The 15,018-nt window shown below is 47.2% G+C and overlaps 1 protein-coding gene across 3 annotated transcripts in view; it reads left to right on the forward strand.

The window, feature by feature from the left end:
* The window catches only part of LOC140736620 (bone morphogenetic protein 2-like), a 33,983-nt gene extending 19,190 nt beyond the window's left edge, over positions 1 to 14,793 (forward strand). For all 3 annotated transcript variants that reach the window (XM_073062439.1, XM_073062440.1, XM_073062441.1), the window contains 2 exons: positions 1,191 to 1,543; positions 13,954 to 14,793. In XM_073062439.1, coding sequence (XP_072918540.1) covers positions 1,198 to 1,543; positions 13,954 to 14,771 — 1,164 coding nt within the window. In that variant the 5' untranslated portion in view covers positions 1,191 to 1,197 and the 3' untranslated portion in view covers positions 14,772 to 14,793. The remainder of the gene's footprint in view (positions 1 to 1,190; positions 1,544 to 13,953) is intronic.
* Positions 14,794 to 15,018: the final 225 nt, after the last annotated feature.

Below are 15,018 nucleotides of genomic sequence, written 5' to 3' on the forward strand. Positions count from 1 at the left end.
GCGCACATGGTTATGAAAGCAAAAAAATCACACAGGCACAGAGAAAAATAATAACATAGACCAATTCCCTCAGTGGCATGGCCTGTATAGTGATCATAATTTGTCCTGGTCCATCTAGGCCTTTTAAAGTGTTGTAATTCTTGTTCTTATAAGAAAGGAAACAATCTTTATTCAAGTTTAAGTTTAGTTTCATAGGCATTCAAACACAGGTCAAGATGCCATGAAAGGCAGACTTCTGCATCACATCAACTTAAATTAACAGAAATTATATATAATTTACATAATAACAACAACACTCATGTGAGATAAGATCATAAGACATGGGAGCATAATCAGAATCAGGTTTAATATCACTAGCACATGTTGTAAGATACACAATGTAATTTACAAGCAGCACAATGCTATACATAATAATATATTTTTTTAAAACCTGAATTACAGTAAGTATTTTAATAGTTAAATTAAATAAATAGTGCAAAAATTAGAAATAAAAAAGTAGTGAGGTAGTGTTCATGGGTTAATTGTCCATTCAAAAATCTGATGACAGATTTTTGAAAGAAGCTGTTCCTGAATCATTGAGTGTGTGTCTTCAGGCTCCTGTACCTCCTCCGTGATGGTAACAACGAGGAGAGGACATGTCCTGGGTGATGGGGGTCCTTAATGAAAGACCATCATTAAATTAGGCCATTCTGTCCATTGAGTCTGTTCTGCCATTCCACCATGGTTGATTTATTTTCCATCTCCCCACTCTCTTGCCTTCTCTCTATAAACTTTAATGCCCTTACTAATCAAGAATCTGTCCACTTCTGCTTTAAATATACACAAAGACTTCGACTCCACAGCCATCTGTGGCAATGAATTCCACAGATTTACCAACCTCTGGCTAAAGAAATTCCTCCTCACCTCTGTTCTGAAGGGACGTTCTTCTATTCTGAGACTTCCTTCTGGTCTTAGACTTCCCCACAATTGGAAATATCCTCTGAATGTCTTTCTAGGGCTTTCAATATTCAGTCAGTTTTAGTGAGAGTACCTCCCCCACATTCTGTAATCCAGTGAGTGCTGGCCCATGGGGTATGTGGGAGAGTGAAGGTTCCCCTTGCTTGAACTGCAGGGAGAGGTGCTTGGGAAGTGATCTCGAGTTTATACCTTTCCACTATGCACTAACACCACTGTTGAATCATCTTGTACAGCTCCACCATGCTCCCTGCTAGTCTGCTTCTAATAGCCGTGCTATTTGCCTGGGTGCTGGTGGACGGCTTGAACACGGCGGGAGGGAGGAAGCTGGCAGAGACGGTTGCCAGGCCAGACGCCCTCCATCCCCTTCCTGACCTGGAGGCTGCCCACGCATTGCGCAGGACCCTGCTGAGCAGGTTCGGACTAGAGAGACTCCCAGAGCTCAGCGGCCAGGCTGTCGTCCCTCAGCACATGTGGGACCTGTACCACTTCCACACCGGGAACTACGCTGCAGTGAAGGACTCCAGCTTCAATGCCCTGGAGCACCGCACTTCAGGAACCAACACATTCCGCTGCTTCCATCACCTGGGTGAGTGTGGAATCGAATAAGAGTCCGTATCCAAATTAGAGTCCGAATGTGAATCTGAATCACAAAGTCAAAGTCAAGCTAAATTTATTATCAAAGTATGCATATGTCATCATTTACTACCCTGAGATATATTTTCTTGCAGGAATTTACAGGAATTATAAGAAATACAATAGTATTTGTGAAAAACTCATGTGCAGATTCAATTAGGTCTTTTAAGAGACTCTTAGATAGGTACATGGAGCCTAGAAAAATAGAGGGCCATGCGATAGGGAAATTCTGGGCAGTTTCTCGAATAGGTTACATGGTTGGCACAACATTGTGGGCCAAAGGGCCTGTATTGTGCTGTAGATCTTCTATGGTCTATACAAAGGCTGACAGACAACCAACGTACAAAAGGAGACAAACTGTACAAACATTTTTTTAAAAATTAAATAAATAATACTGAGAAGATGAGTTGGTAAGTCCTTTAAAGTGTGTTTGTAGGTTGTGGATTTAAAGAGCAAACATGAGGAAATCTGCAGATGCTGGAAATTCAAACAACACACACAAAATGCTGGTGGAACACAGCAGGCCAGGCAGCATCTATAGGGAGAACCATTGTCGATGTTTCGGGCCAAGACCTTTCATCAGGACTAACTGAAAGGAAAGATAGTAAGAGATTTGTAAGTAGTGGGGGGAGGGGGAAATGTGGAATGATAAGAGAAGACCGGAAGGGGTGGGATGAAGCTAAGAGCTGGAAAGGTGATTGGCCAAAGTGATACAGAGCTGGAGAAGGGAAAGGATCATGGGACAGGAGGCCTCGGGAGAAAGAAAGGGGGAGAGGGGGGAGCACCAGAGGGAGATGGAGAACAGACAGAGTGATGGGCAGAGAGAGAGAAAATAAAACAAACAACTAAATATGTCAGGGTTGGGGTAAGAAGGGGAGGAAGGGCGTTAACGGAAGTTAGAGAAGTCAATGTACATGCCATCAGGTTGGAGGCTACCCAGCCGGTATATAAGGTGTTGTTCCTCCAACCTGAGTTTGGATTCATTTTGACAGTAGAGAAGGCCATGGATAGACATATCAGAATGGGAATGGGACATGGAATTAAAATGTGTGGCCACTGGGAGATCCTGCTTTCTCTGGCGGACCAAGCGTAGGTGTTCAGTGAAACGGTCTCCCGGTCTGTGTCGGGTCTCACCAATATATAAAAGGCCACACTGGGAGCACCGGATGCAGTATACCACACCAGCCGACTCACAGGTGAAGTGTCGCCTCACCTGGAAGGACTGTCTGGGGCCCTGAATGGTGGTGAGGGAGGAAGTGTAAGGGCAGGTATAGCACTTGTTCCACTTACAAGGATAAGTACCAGGAGGGAGATCGGTGGGAAGGGATGGGGGGGACAAGTGGACAAGGGAGTCGCATAGGGAGCGATCCCTGTGGAAAGCAGAAAGAGGGGGGGAGGGAAAGATGTGCTTGGTAGTGGGATCCTGTTGGAGGTGACAGAAGTTACGGAGAATTATACGTTGGACCTGGAGGCTGGTGAGGTGGTAGGTGAGGACAAGGGGAATCCTATCCCGAGTGGGGTGGCGGGTGGATGGGGTGAGGGCAGATGTGCAGGAAATGGGAGAGATGCGTTTGAGAGCAGAGTTGATGGTGGAAGAGGGGAAGCCCCTTTATATGGGTATCTGTCCCCCTCTTTTCCTTCGCTACATCGACGACTGCATTAACTTTGCCTCCAACTTTCACCCTGCCCTCAAATTTACCTGGTCCATTTCTGACACCTCCCTCCCCTTTCTTGATCTTTCTGTCTCTATCTCTGGAGACGGCTTATCTACTGATATCTACTATAAGCCTACAGACTCTCACAGCTACCTGGACTATTCCTCTTCCCACCCTGTCTCTTGCAAAAATGCTATCCCCTTCTCACAATTCCTCTGTCTCCGCAGCTTCTGCTCTCAGGATGAGGCTTTTCATTCCAGGATGAAGGAAATGCTTTCCTTTTTTAAACAAAGGGACTTCCCTTCTTCCACCATCAACTCTGCTCTCAAATGCATCTCTCCCATTTCCTGCACATCTGCCCTCACCCCATCCACCCACCACCCCACTCGTGATAGAGTTCCCCTTGTCCTTTCCTACCACGCCACCAGCCTCCAGGTCCAACGTATAATTCTCCGTAACTTCCGCCACCTCCTACGGGATCCTACTACCAAGCACATCTTTCCCTCCCCCCTCTTTCTGCTTTTCGCAGGGATCGCTCCCTACGCGACTCCCTTGTCCATTCGTCTCCCCCATCCCTTCCCACCGATCTCCCTCCTGGCACTTATCCTTGCAAGCAGAACAAGTGCTACACCTGCCCTTACACTTCCTCCCTCACCACCATTCAGGGCACCAGACAGTCCTTCCAGGTGAGGCGACACTTCACCTGTGAGTCGGCTGGTGTGGTATACTGCGTCCGGTGCTCCCAGTGTGGCCTTTTATATATTGGTGAGACCCGACACAGACTGGGAGACCATTTCGCTGAATACCTACGCTCGGTCCGCCAGAGAAAGCAGGATCTCCCAGTGGCCATACATTTTAATTCCATGTCCCATTCCCATTCCGATATGTCTATCCATGGCCTCCTCTACTGTCAAAATGAATCCAAACTCAGGTTGGAGGAACAACACCTTATATACTGGCTGCACAGCCTCCAACCTGATGGCATGAACATTGACTTCTCTAACTTCCGTTAATGCCCCTCCTCCCCTTCTTACCCCATCCCTGACATATTTAGTTGTTTGGTTTTTTTTCTCTCTCTCTGCCCATCACTCTGCCTATCACTCTGCCTGTTCTCCATCTCCCTCTGGTGCTCCCCCTCTCCCCCTTTCTTTCTCCCGAGGCCTCCTGTCCCATGATCCTTTCCCTTCTCCATCTCTGTATCACTTTGGCCAATCACCTTTCCAGCTCTTAGCTTCATCCCACCCCTTCCGGTCTTCTCCTATCATTTTGCATTTCCCCCTCCCCCCACTACTTTCAAATCTCTTACTATCTTTCCTTTTGGTTAGTCCTGACGAAGGGTCTCGGCCCAAAATGTCGACAGCGCTTCTCCCTATAGATGCTGCCTGGCCTGCTGTGTTCCACCAGCATTTTGTGTGTGTTGTAGGTTGTGGAATCAGTTCAGAGGTGAGAAGTTATCCATGCTGGTTCAGGAGCTTGTTAGCTGTAGGTTAGTAACTGTTCCTGAACCTGATGACATGGGACCCAAGGATTCTGTATCTGCTTCCCAATGGCAGCAGTCTGGAGTGAGCACAGCCTGGAAGGTAGGGGTTCTTGACAATGGATGCTGCTTTCCTGTGCCAGCACTCTTTGGGGATGTCCTCAATCATGGATTCACAGGCCAGAGAAGCAGAATCGGTTTATTATCATTAATGTATGTTGTGAAATTTGTTGTTTTGTGGCAGCAGTACCATGCCAGACATAAAAAATTACTATCAAGCTTCAATACATAAACAAACAGTGGAAAAGAGGAATAGTGAGGTGATGTTCATGGGTTGGTTCATTGTTCATTCAGAAATCTGATTTTCTAGGGTCTTTGGTGACATACCAGATCTCCTCAAATTGTTTATGAAACAGAGCTGCTGGCATGCCTTCTTCATGATTGCATCAACATGTTGTGCCCAGGATAGATCCTCTGAGATGTTGATGCTCACCATTTCCACTATTGCCTCTCAGTAATACTGAACATGGAGAGTAATTGCACCCTCTGGGGGGGGGGGGGGGTGGTGGTGGGACAGGTCTATGTGAAGGGGAGGGGGTTAAGGCTGATCATTTTTACACTTCCTGGAAATCCTCAACAGCTCAATTGGTAACTGTAGAGAAAGAAAACCAGTGTCAAATCTTGCTATCGTACAGAAACAGGGCCTTTGGCCTACCGAATCTGTGCTGACATTTTCAGGATCTGATATCACCGCCATAGATCATGAAATTTGCTGTTTCGTGGCAGCAGTACAATGCACTACGTAATAATAAAAATTATAAATTACAATCATATAATTAAATATATAGTGCGGGAAAAAAAAGGCAAAAGAAAGCAAAGAAGTAGTGAGGTACTGTTCATAGTTTCAATATCCATTCAAAAATCAGATGGCAGAGGGAAGAAGCTGTTCCTGAATCATTGAGTGTGGCTTCAGGCTTCTGTACCTCCTCCCTGATGATATCAATGAGAAGAGGGTATGTCCTGGATGATGGGGGTCCTTGATGACAGATACCCCCGTTTCAGGCATCGCTCCTTTAAGATGTCCTCAATCCTGGGGAGGCTAGTGCCAATGGTGGAACTGTCATTTTTCCCCCCACAATCCTATCAGAACTCCCCCACTACCCATCTGTGCATGGGGACAATTTATCATGGCCAGTTAGCCCACCAATAGACTCAAGAGCAGTTTCGATCCACTGTTAGACGATTGAGGACTAATGCAGAAGTCAGTACCGGGACCTCTGTTATTTGGGTGTGAATGTATGTGGCATGTTTAGCACGTTTTCTGATTCACTGTATGTATGTATTTATTGAGATACAGCACAGAGTAGGCACTTCTGGCCATTCCAGCCACGCTGCCCACCAATTCCCCCCCACCCCCCGATTTAATCCTAGCTTAATCACAGGACAATTTACAATGATCAATTAACCTACCCACAGATATGTCTTTAGACTGTGGCAGGAAACTGGAGCACCTGGAGGAAACCCATACAGCCATGAGGGAAAAGTACAGACTCCTTACCGGCAGAGGCAGGAATTGACCCCGGGCCGTTGGTACCGTAAAGCATCATGCTAACCTCTATGCTACCATGCCACCCAAGGTCAGGTTCATAGTGGATCAGGTTATAATGAACTGCAGAGATTTCGATCAATTAGGGACATGGGCTGTGGAATGGCAAATGAATTTCAACAGATAATTGCGAGGTGATGCGTTTTGGACATTGGAACCTACACAGAGAATGGCAGGGCACTGATGAGTGTTGTGGAACAATCTGGGAGTACAAGTGAAATTGGCCACACAAAAGTTCAAAGTACAAAGCAAACATTATTATCGAAGAAATATATGTACCATAAATAAGCTTGAGATTCATTTTCCTGCAGGCATACTCAGCAAATCTATAGAATAGTAACTGTAACAGGATCAATGAAAGATCAGCCAGAGTGCAGAAGACAACAAACTGTGCAAATGCAAATATTAATAAATAGCAATAAATAACGAGAACATGAGATAATGAGATAAAGAGTCCTTAAAAGTGAGATCAATGGATGGGGCAAGTGAGTGTAGTTATCTCCTTTTATCCAAGATCCTGATAAAAGGGGATAACTACACTCACAAGTAGACAGGATGGTGAAAAAGGCATTTAGTACACTGACCTTCATCAGTCAGTTTTAGTGTAGGGGCCATTACGTTGTGGTTATACAATTCATTAGTGAGATCATACGGAGTATTCTGAAAGGTTTGGCTCACCTTGCTGTAGGATAGACATTTTCAAGCTGGAGTGAGTGCAGAAGAGATTTATGAGGGTGCTGCCGGGACTAGAGGGCCGGATTTATAGGGAGCAGTTGGTCATACTGTATCTTTATTCCTTGGAGTGTAGGAGAATCAAAGTCTACCTCACAGAAGTTTATAAAACAAGGGCTATTGATAAGGTGAACAGTCATAGTCTTGTTCCCAAGGTTGGGGGAAAACACGCTTTTCCCTCTCACCTGCACACTCTAGTTTTAGTTTCCCCTGGCCCGACCTTATTTATGCCCCTCATGATTTAGGATAAACTCTGTAAGGGTCCCTGTCAGTGTCTGAACTAAAATACAAAAGCAATGTTGTACAGCTGAGGCTTTGTAAGGCCACAATGGAGTATTGCAAGCAATTTTGGGCCACATGTCGAAGAAAAGATTGGCAGGAGGTGAAGAGTAGGAATAAAGGGAACCTTTTCTGGTTGGCTGCCGGTGACTAGTGGTGTTCCACATGGGTCTGTGTTGGGACCACTTCTTTTTACATTATATATCATTAATTTGGATAACGGAATTGATGGCTTTGCGGGCAAGTTTGCAGATGATACAAAGATAGGTGGAGGGGCAGGTAGTTTTGAGGAAATAGAGAAGCTACAGAAGGACATAGTCAGATTAGGAGAATGAGCAAAGAAGTGGCAGGTGGAATACTGTGTCAGGATGTGTATGGTCATGCACATTAGCAGAAGAAATAAAAGTGTAGACTATTTTCTAAATGGAAAGAAAAATCAAAAAACTGAACTGCAAAGGGTCTTGGGAGTCCTCATGCAGGATTCTCTGTAGGTTAATTTGCAGATTTAGTCAGTGGTGAAGAAGGCAAATGCAATGTGAGCATTCATTTTGAGAAGACTAGAAGTTAAACGCAAGGATGTAATATTAAGGCTTTATAAATCACTGGTAAGGCCTCACTTGTAGATTTGTGATTTGGGCCCCTAATCCAAGAAGTGGTGACATTGAAAGGGTTCAAAAGATGTTCACAACAATTATTCTGGTGTTGAAAGGCTTATCATATGAGGAGCATTTGATTGCTCTCGGCCTGTACTCGGTGGCATTTAGAAGAATGGAGGGTGTTCTCAGTGAAACCTATTGAATGTTAAAAGCCCTCAATGGAGTGGATGTGCAGTGGATGTTTCCTATGCTGAGGGAGTCCAAGACCAGAGGACACAGACTTGGAAAGGAGAAACGTTCAGTCAGAACAGAGATGAGGAGGAATTTCTTTAGCCAGAGAGTGGTGAATCTGTGGAATTCGTTGCCACAGGCCAATGTGTTGGGTATATTTATGGCAGAGGTTGATAGATTCCTGATTAGTCGGGATATGGGGAGAAGGTGGGAGATTGGGGATGAGATGGAAAATTGAAATTGGATTTGCCATGAATGGCAGAGCAGACGCGATGGGTCAAATAACCTTATTCTTCTCCTATACCTAGTAGTCTTATGATCTTATGGAAAACTGTGGAGTGGGTCCAGAGGAATGTCACAAAATGGACTGGTGTGGAGAGGGTCCAGAGGAAGGTCACAAAATGGACTGGGTAATGGAGAGGGTCCAGAGGAATGTCACAAAATGGACTGGCCATGCATAGGGTCCAGAGGAATGTCACAAAATGGACTGGCCATGGAGAGGGTCCAGAGGAATGTCACAAAATGGACTGGCCATGGAGAGGGTCCAGAGGAATGTCACAACATAGACTGGCCAGGGAGAGGGTCCAGAGGAATGTCACAACATGGACTGGTCATGGAGAGGGTCCAGAGGAAGGTCACAAAATGGACTGGATAATGGAGAGGGTCCAGAGGAATGTCACAAAATGGACTGGCCATGCATAGGGTCCAGAGGAATGTCACAACATGGACTGGCCATGGAGAGGGTCCAGAGGAATGTCACAACATAGACTGGCCAGGGAGAGGGTCCAGAGGAATGTCACAACATGGACTGGTCATGGAGAGGGTCCAGAGGAAGGTCACAAGATGGACTGGTGTGGAGAGTTCCAGAGGAAGGTCACAAAATGGACTGGCCATGGAGAGGGTCCAGAGGAATGTCACAAAATGGACTGGTCATGGAGAGGGTCCAGAGGAAGGTCACAAAATGGACTGGTCATGGAGAGGGTCCAGAGGAAGGTCACAAAATGGACTGGCCATGGAGAGGGTCCAGAGGAAGGTCACAAAATGGACTGGTGTGGAGAGTTCCAGACGAAGGTCAAAAAATGGACTGGCCATGGAGAGGGTCCAGAGGAAGGTCACAAAATGGACTGGCCATGGAGAGGGTCCAGAGGAATGTCACAAAATGGACTGGCCATGGAGAGGATCCAGAGGAAGGCCACAAGATGGACTGGTCATGGAGAGGATCCAGAGGAAGGCCACAAGATGGACTGGTCATGGAGAGGATCCAGAGGAAGGCCACAAGATGGACTGGTCATGGAGAGGGTCCAGAGGAAGGTCACAAAATGGACTGGCCATGGAGAGGGTCCAGAGGAATGTCACAAAATGGACTGGCCATGGAGAGGATCCAGAGGAAGGCCACAAGATGGACTGGTCATGGAGAGGATCCAGAGGAAGGCCACAAGATGGACTGGTCATGGAGAGGGTCCAGAGGAAGGTCACAAAATGGACTGGCCATGGAGAGGGTCCAGAGGAATGTCACAAAATGGACTGGCCATGGAGAGGGTCCAGAGGAATGTCACAAAATGGACTGGCCATGGAGAGGATCCAGAGGAAGGCCACAAGATGGACTGGCAATGGAGAGGGTCCAGAGGAATATCACAAAATGGACTGGTGTGGAGTGTTCCAGAAGAAGGTCACAAGATGGACTGGCCATGGAGAGGGTCCAGAGGAAGGTCACAAAATGGACTGGCCATGGAGAGGGTCCAGAGGAATGTCACAAAATGGACTGGCCATGGAGAGGATCCAGAGGAAGGCCACAAGATGGACTGGCCATGGAGAGGATCCAGAGGAAGGCCCTAAAATGGACTGGTCATGGAGAGGATCCAGAGGAAGGCCACAAGATGGACTGGTCATGGAGAGGATCCAGAGGAATGTCACAAAATGGACTGACCATGGAGAGGGTCCAGAGGAATGTCACAAGATGGACTGGTGTGGAGAGTTCCAGAGGAAGATCACAAGATGGACTGGTGTGGAGAGGTTCCAGAGGAATGTCACAAAATGGACTGGCCATGGAGAGGATCCAGAGGAATGTCACAAAATGGACTGGCCATGGAGAGGGTCCAGAGGAATGTCACAAAATGGACTGGCCATGGAGCGGGTCCAGAGGAAGGTCACAAGATGGACTGGCAATGGAGAGGGTCCAGAGGAATGTCACAAAATGGACTGGCCATGGAGCGGGTCCAGAGGAAGGTCACAAGATGGACTGGCAATGGAGAGGGTCCAGAGGAATGTCACAAAATGGACTGGCCATGGAGCGGGTCCAGAGGAAGGTCACAAAATGGACTGGCCATGGAGAGGGTCCAGAGGAATGTCACAAAATGGACTGGCCATGGAGAGGGTCCAGAGGAATGTCACAAGATGGACTGGCCATGGAGCGGGTCCAGAGGAAGGTCACAAAATGGACTGGCCATGGAGAGGGTCCAGAGGAATGTCACAAGATGGACTGGCCATGGAGAGAGTCCAGAGGAATGTCACAAAATGGACTGGCCATGGAGAGGGTCCAGAGGAATGTCACAAGATGGACTGGCCATGGAGAGTGTCCAGAGGAATGTCACAAAATGGACTGGTGTGGAGAGTTCCAGAGGAATGTCACAAAATGGACTGGTGTGGAGAGTTCCAGAGGAAGGTCACAAAATGGACTGGGCATGGAGAGGATCCAGAGGAATGTCACAAAATGGACTGGTGTGGAGAGGGTCCAGAGGAATGTCACAAGAATAGTCGCAGGAATTAAAGGATTAACATATGAGGAATGTGTGATGTCTCTGGGCCTGTACTTGATGGAGTCAGCAGGATGAGGGTGGATGGGATCTTTCTGAAATCCACTGAAAGGCTTGGGCAGGTGCCCCGAACACTACCTCATTGGTTTTTTTGCACTACTTGAAGGGAGCGAGTCTGTATCAAATGATCTGCAACCTGACAGCTATTCCATTATGCGAGCAGTTGATCTTGATCGAGCTGCATCTCTACAGCAGGCTGGGCACTGGAGGGGCGTTGCCTTCCACATCTGGCATGTTCTGTCTGGATGCGCGATCACCGACTACTGGAGAGGTGGCAGCCTCCTGCTAACCAGTCTCAGTAGGAGGTCTTTGAGGGGGGCTGAGTGGAGGAGCCCTGAAGGATGGGTGAGAAATGGTGGGCTTTACTGTAATTCATGTCTTTTATATTATTATGTATTGCAATGTACTGCTGCTACAAAATCAACAAGTTTCCTGATATATGCCAATGATACTAAACCTGATTCTGAATCTGATTCTCTTTCTGCTAGTAGGAGAGTCTAGGATCTGAGGACACAGCCTCAAAATAGAAGAATGTCCATTTAGAAATGAGATGAGGAATTTCTTCAGCCAGAGGGTGATGAATCTGTGGAATTTGTTGCCACAGATGGCTGTGGGGGCTCAGTTGTGGGTGTATTGAAGGCAGAGATTGCATAGTAATGTAGCAGTTAGCAGAACACTTTACAGCACCAGTGATCAGGGTTCAATACCTACTACTGACTGTAAGGAGCTTGTAACTTCTCCCCGTGACTGTGTGAGTTTCCTCCACGTACACCGTTTTTCTCTCACACTTCAAATATACAGGTTAAGGTTAGTATGTTGTGGGCCTGCTGCGTTGGCACTTGTGGGCTGTCCCCAGCACATCTCAGACTGTATTTGTTGTTGACGCAAGCAATGCTGTATAACATTACGACTTGAACCCCTTCCGCCAAACCTGCCTCAGGTTCTACCACTCAGGGGCAATTTGCAGCACTCAATTAACCTGCCAACCCACTCATCTCTGGATGAGGGAGGGATAGGTAGAGTAGTGGTTAGCACAAAGCTTTACTGTACCAGAAACCAGAGTTTAATCCCCGCTGCTGCCTGTAGGGAGTTTGTACGTTCTCCTCATGACCATGTGTGCTTCATCCGAGTGTTCTGGTTTCCTCCTACTGTCCAAAGACGTACTGGTTAGTAGGTTAATTGGTCATTGTAAATCATGGGTTCCCAACCTGGGGTCCACTGACCTCTTACTTAATGGTATTGGTCCAAGACATAAAAAATGTTGGGAAACCCTGTTGTAAATTGTCGTGTGATTAGGCTAGGGTTAAATCAGGGTTTGCTGGGTGGCTTGAAGGGCCAGAGGGCCTGTTCTGTGTTCTACTTCAAGTGAAGGAAAATCAGACCACTGGGTGGAACCCACACAATCACAGAGAGTGTACAAGACATCCGGATCTCTGGCACATTCACTCTGAGTTGCCACACAGCACATGGAACAGTGCAGTACAGGAGGAGTTCCGGTTATTTTATACAGATTTTCTCTTGTCCGTACAGCAATCCCCTGATTTAATCATAGCCTAATCACGGAACAAATTAATATGCCAACTGGTACGTCTGGACTTAGGGAGGAAACTGGAGCACCCAGAGGAAACCCACATGACCATGGTGAGAATGTGTAAGTGGTGGGAATTGAACCCAGGTTGGTGATTGCTTATGCTGTAAAGCGCTACGTTAACCACTACACCACTGTGCCACACCTATAAATATAGGTGACAGAGGAATGTCACAAAATGGACTGGCCATGGAGAGGGTCCAGAGGAAGGTAACATAAAATAAAAAATATCCTAATAATAATACCTCAAATAAATATCTTACTTAGGTAGATATATATAATGTGATGTACATATACTATTATATATAAAATATAATGAGGGAAAATAACAGCTTGTACGTGCTCGCTGAGACCACGTGGGTATCAAAGTTTGAAGTTTATTATCAAAGTACAATTACAATACAACATTTACAGCCTGGGATTCATTTTCTTATGGGCATACTCAATAAATCTATAGAATAATAACTATAACAGGATTAATGAAAGATCACACCAACTAGGGCATTCAACCAGAGTGCAGGAGACAACAAACCCTGCAAATACAAAAATAAATATATAAATAATCAATCAATCAATCAATCAATCAATCAATCAATATTGAGATGAAGAGTCCTTGAAAGTCAATCCATAGGTCGTGGGAACATTTCACTGATGGGGCAAGTGATGGTGAGTGAAGTTAACTCCTTTGGTACAAGAGCATTTTGGTTGAGGGGGAATAACTGTTCCTGAACCTGGTGATGTGTGTCCTGAGGATCATGTACCTTCTCCCTGATGGCAGCGGTGAGAAGAGAACATGGCCTGGGTGGACCTGCATTGCTGATGATGGCTGCTGCTTTCCTGCAACAGTGTTTCATGTAGATGTGTTCAATGGTTGGGAGGGATTTAGCCCTGAATGTTGTTACTCCACGTCAATCACGTCTGCACACTCCCCTTTGCCATCAAGTTGTCCGTAACTGTACATCATCAAAACATGAGCCCATCTGATTACTTTTCAATGTATAATTCATAACATCAGATTCTGTAACAAGGCTCACAGATTAACAGTGGTTGGGAGGACCCCACCCCGCCCTACTCCAGGTGTTCTGGTTTCCTCCCTCCGCCCAAAGATGTTCTGGTTGGTAGTGTAATGTCTATGGGCAACTACAAGTATATTAAATGTCATTGTAAACTGTCCTATGATTAGGCTAGGTGGATTGTTGTGTGACACAGCTTGTTAGGCCCAGAAGGATCTGTTTGCACTGTATCTCTAAATAAATAAAATATTCAATAGGCCATGGGGTTCATTACTCTGGCACCACCACTGTCCTGACTGTGCCAAGCTGTCAAAGTTGGTGTTGAGTCTTCATTCAGTGTTTAACCAGGCTGACAGTTTGTTTTCTGCTCCAGAAGACCAGGAGGAGGGACCACAGTTGGAGGGAGCGAACCTGCATCAGATGGTCTTCAACCTGACAGCCATTCCGGTTGGCGAGCAGATCATCTCAGCCGAGCTGCGTCTTTACAGCGAGTATGACAGCTGGGCAGACGCCAGGCACCGGAGGGTCGGTGGATACCACCTCTGGCAGGTTCTGCCTGGGCAAGCGGCTCACCGACTACTGGAGAGGCGGCAGTCCCCTGCCAACCAGTCCCAGTGGGAGGTCTTTGAGGTGGGCCAGGTGGTGGAGGAGTCCAGGAGGATGGGCGAGGGGCTTGTGGGCTTCCTGGTGAAGGTGGGAGAAGCTGGAGGTGACACTGGGCCGCTGAGGGTCAGCAGGTCGCTAAGGGGTATGGAGGGGAGCTGGCCTCTGCGAAGACCACTCCTGGTTACCTACGGTCTGGATGGGAAGGGATTCCCTCTGCACTCCAGGCCGGAGCAGTCCAGACGCAAAAGGAATTCCAGGAGAGGTCGGGGCCGGAGCCAATGCCGGCGGAAGCCACTGTATGTGGATTTCAGGAGAGTGGGCTGGACTGAGTGGATCATTGCTCCCCGGGGCTACAACGCCTTCTACTGCCAAGGAGACTGCCGCTTCCCACTGGCTGACCACATGAACTCCTCCAGTCATGCCATTGTACAGACCCTGGTCCATGCCGTCAATGGCAAGGTGCCCAGGGCTTGCTGCATACCCACCGAACTCAGCCCCATCGCCATACTGTACCTGGATGAAGAGGAGAGGGTGGTCCTCAGAAACTACCAGGAGATGGTGGTGGAGGGCTGCGGGTGTCGCTGAGGGTCACAGGGCAGCAAGCGATTGGGGGGGTGGGGTTACAGAGACAGGGAGAGGTGTAGGGGAGGGAATGGGTTACAGACACAGGGAGGGGTATAGGGGAGGGAGAGGGTTACAGACACAGGGAGGGTTGCAGGAGCAGAGGGAGGTTACAGAGATGTGGAGGGGTGTAGGGGTTGGAGGGGGTTACAGTCACAAGGAGGTGTATAGGGTAGGGAGAAGGTTACAGAGACGGAGGATTGCAGGAGCA

Source organism: Hemitrygon akajei, chromosome 12, assembly GCF_048418815.1.
Source record: "Hemitrygon akajei chromosome 12, sHemAka1.3, whole genome shotgun sequence".
NCBI lineage: Eukaryota > Metazoa > Chordata > Chondrichthyes > Myliobatiformes > Dasyatidae > Hemitrygon > Hemitrygon akajei.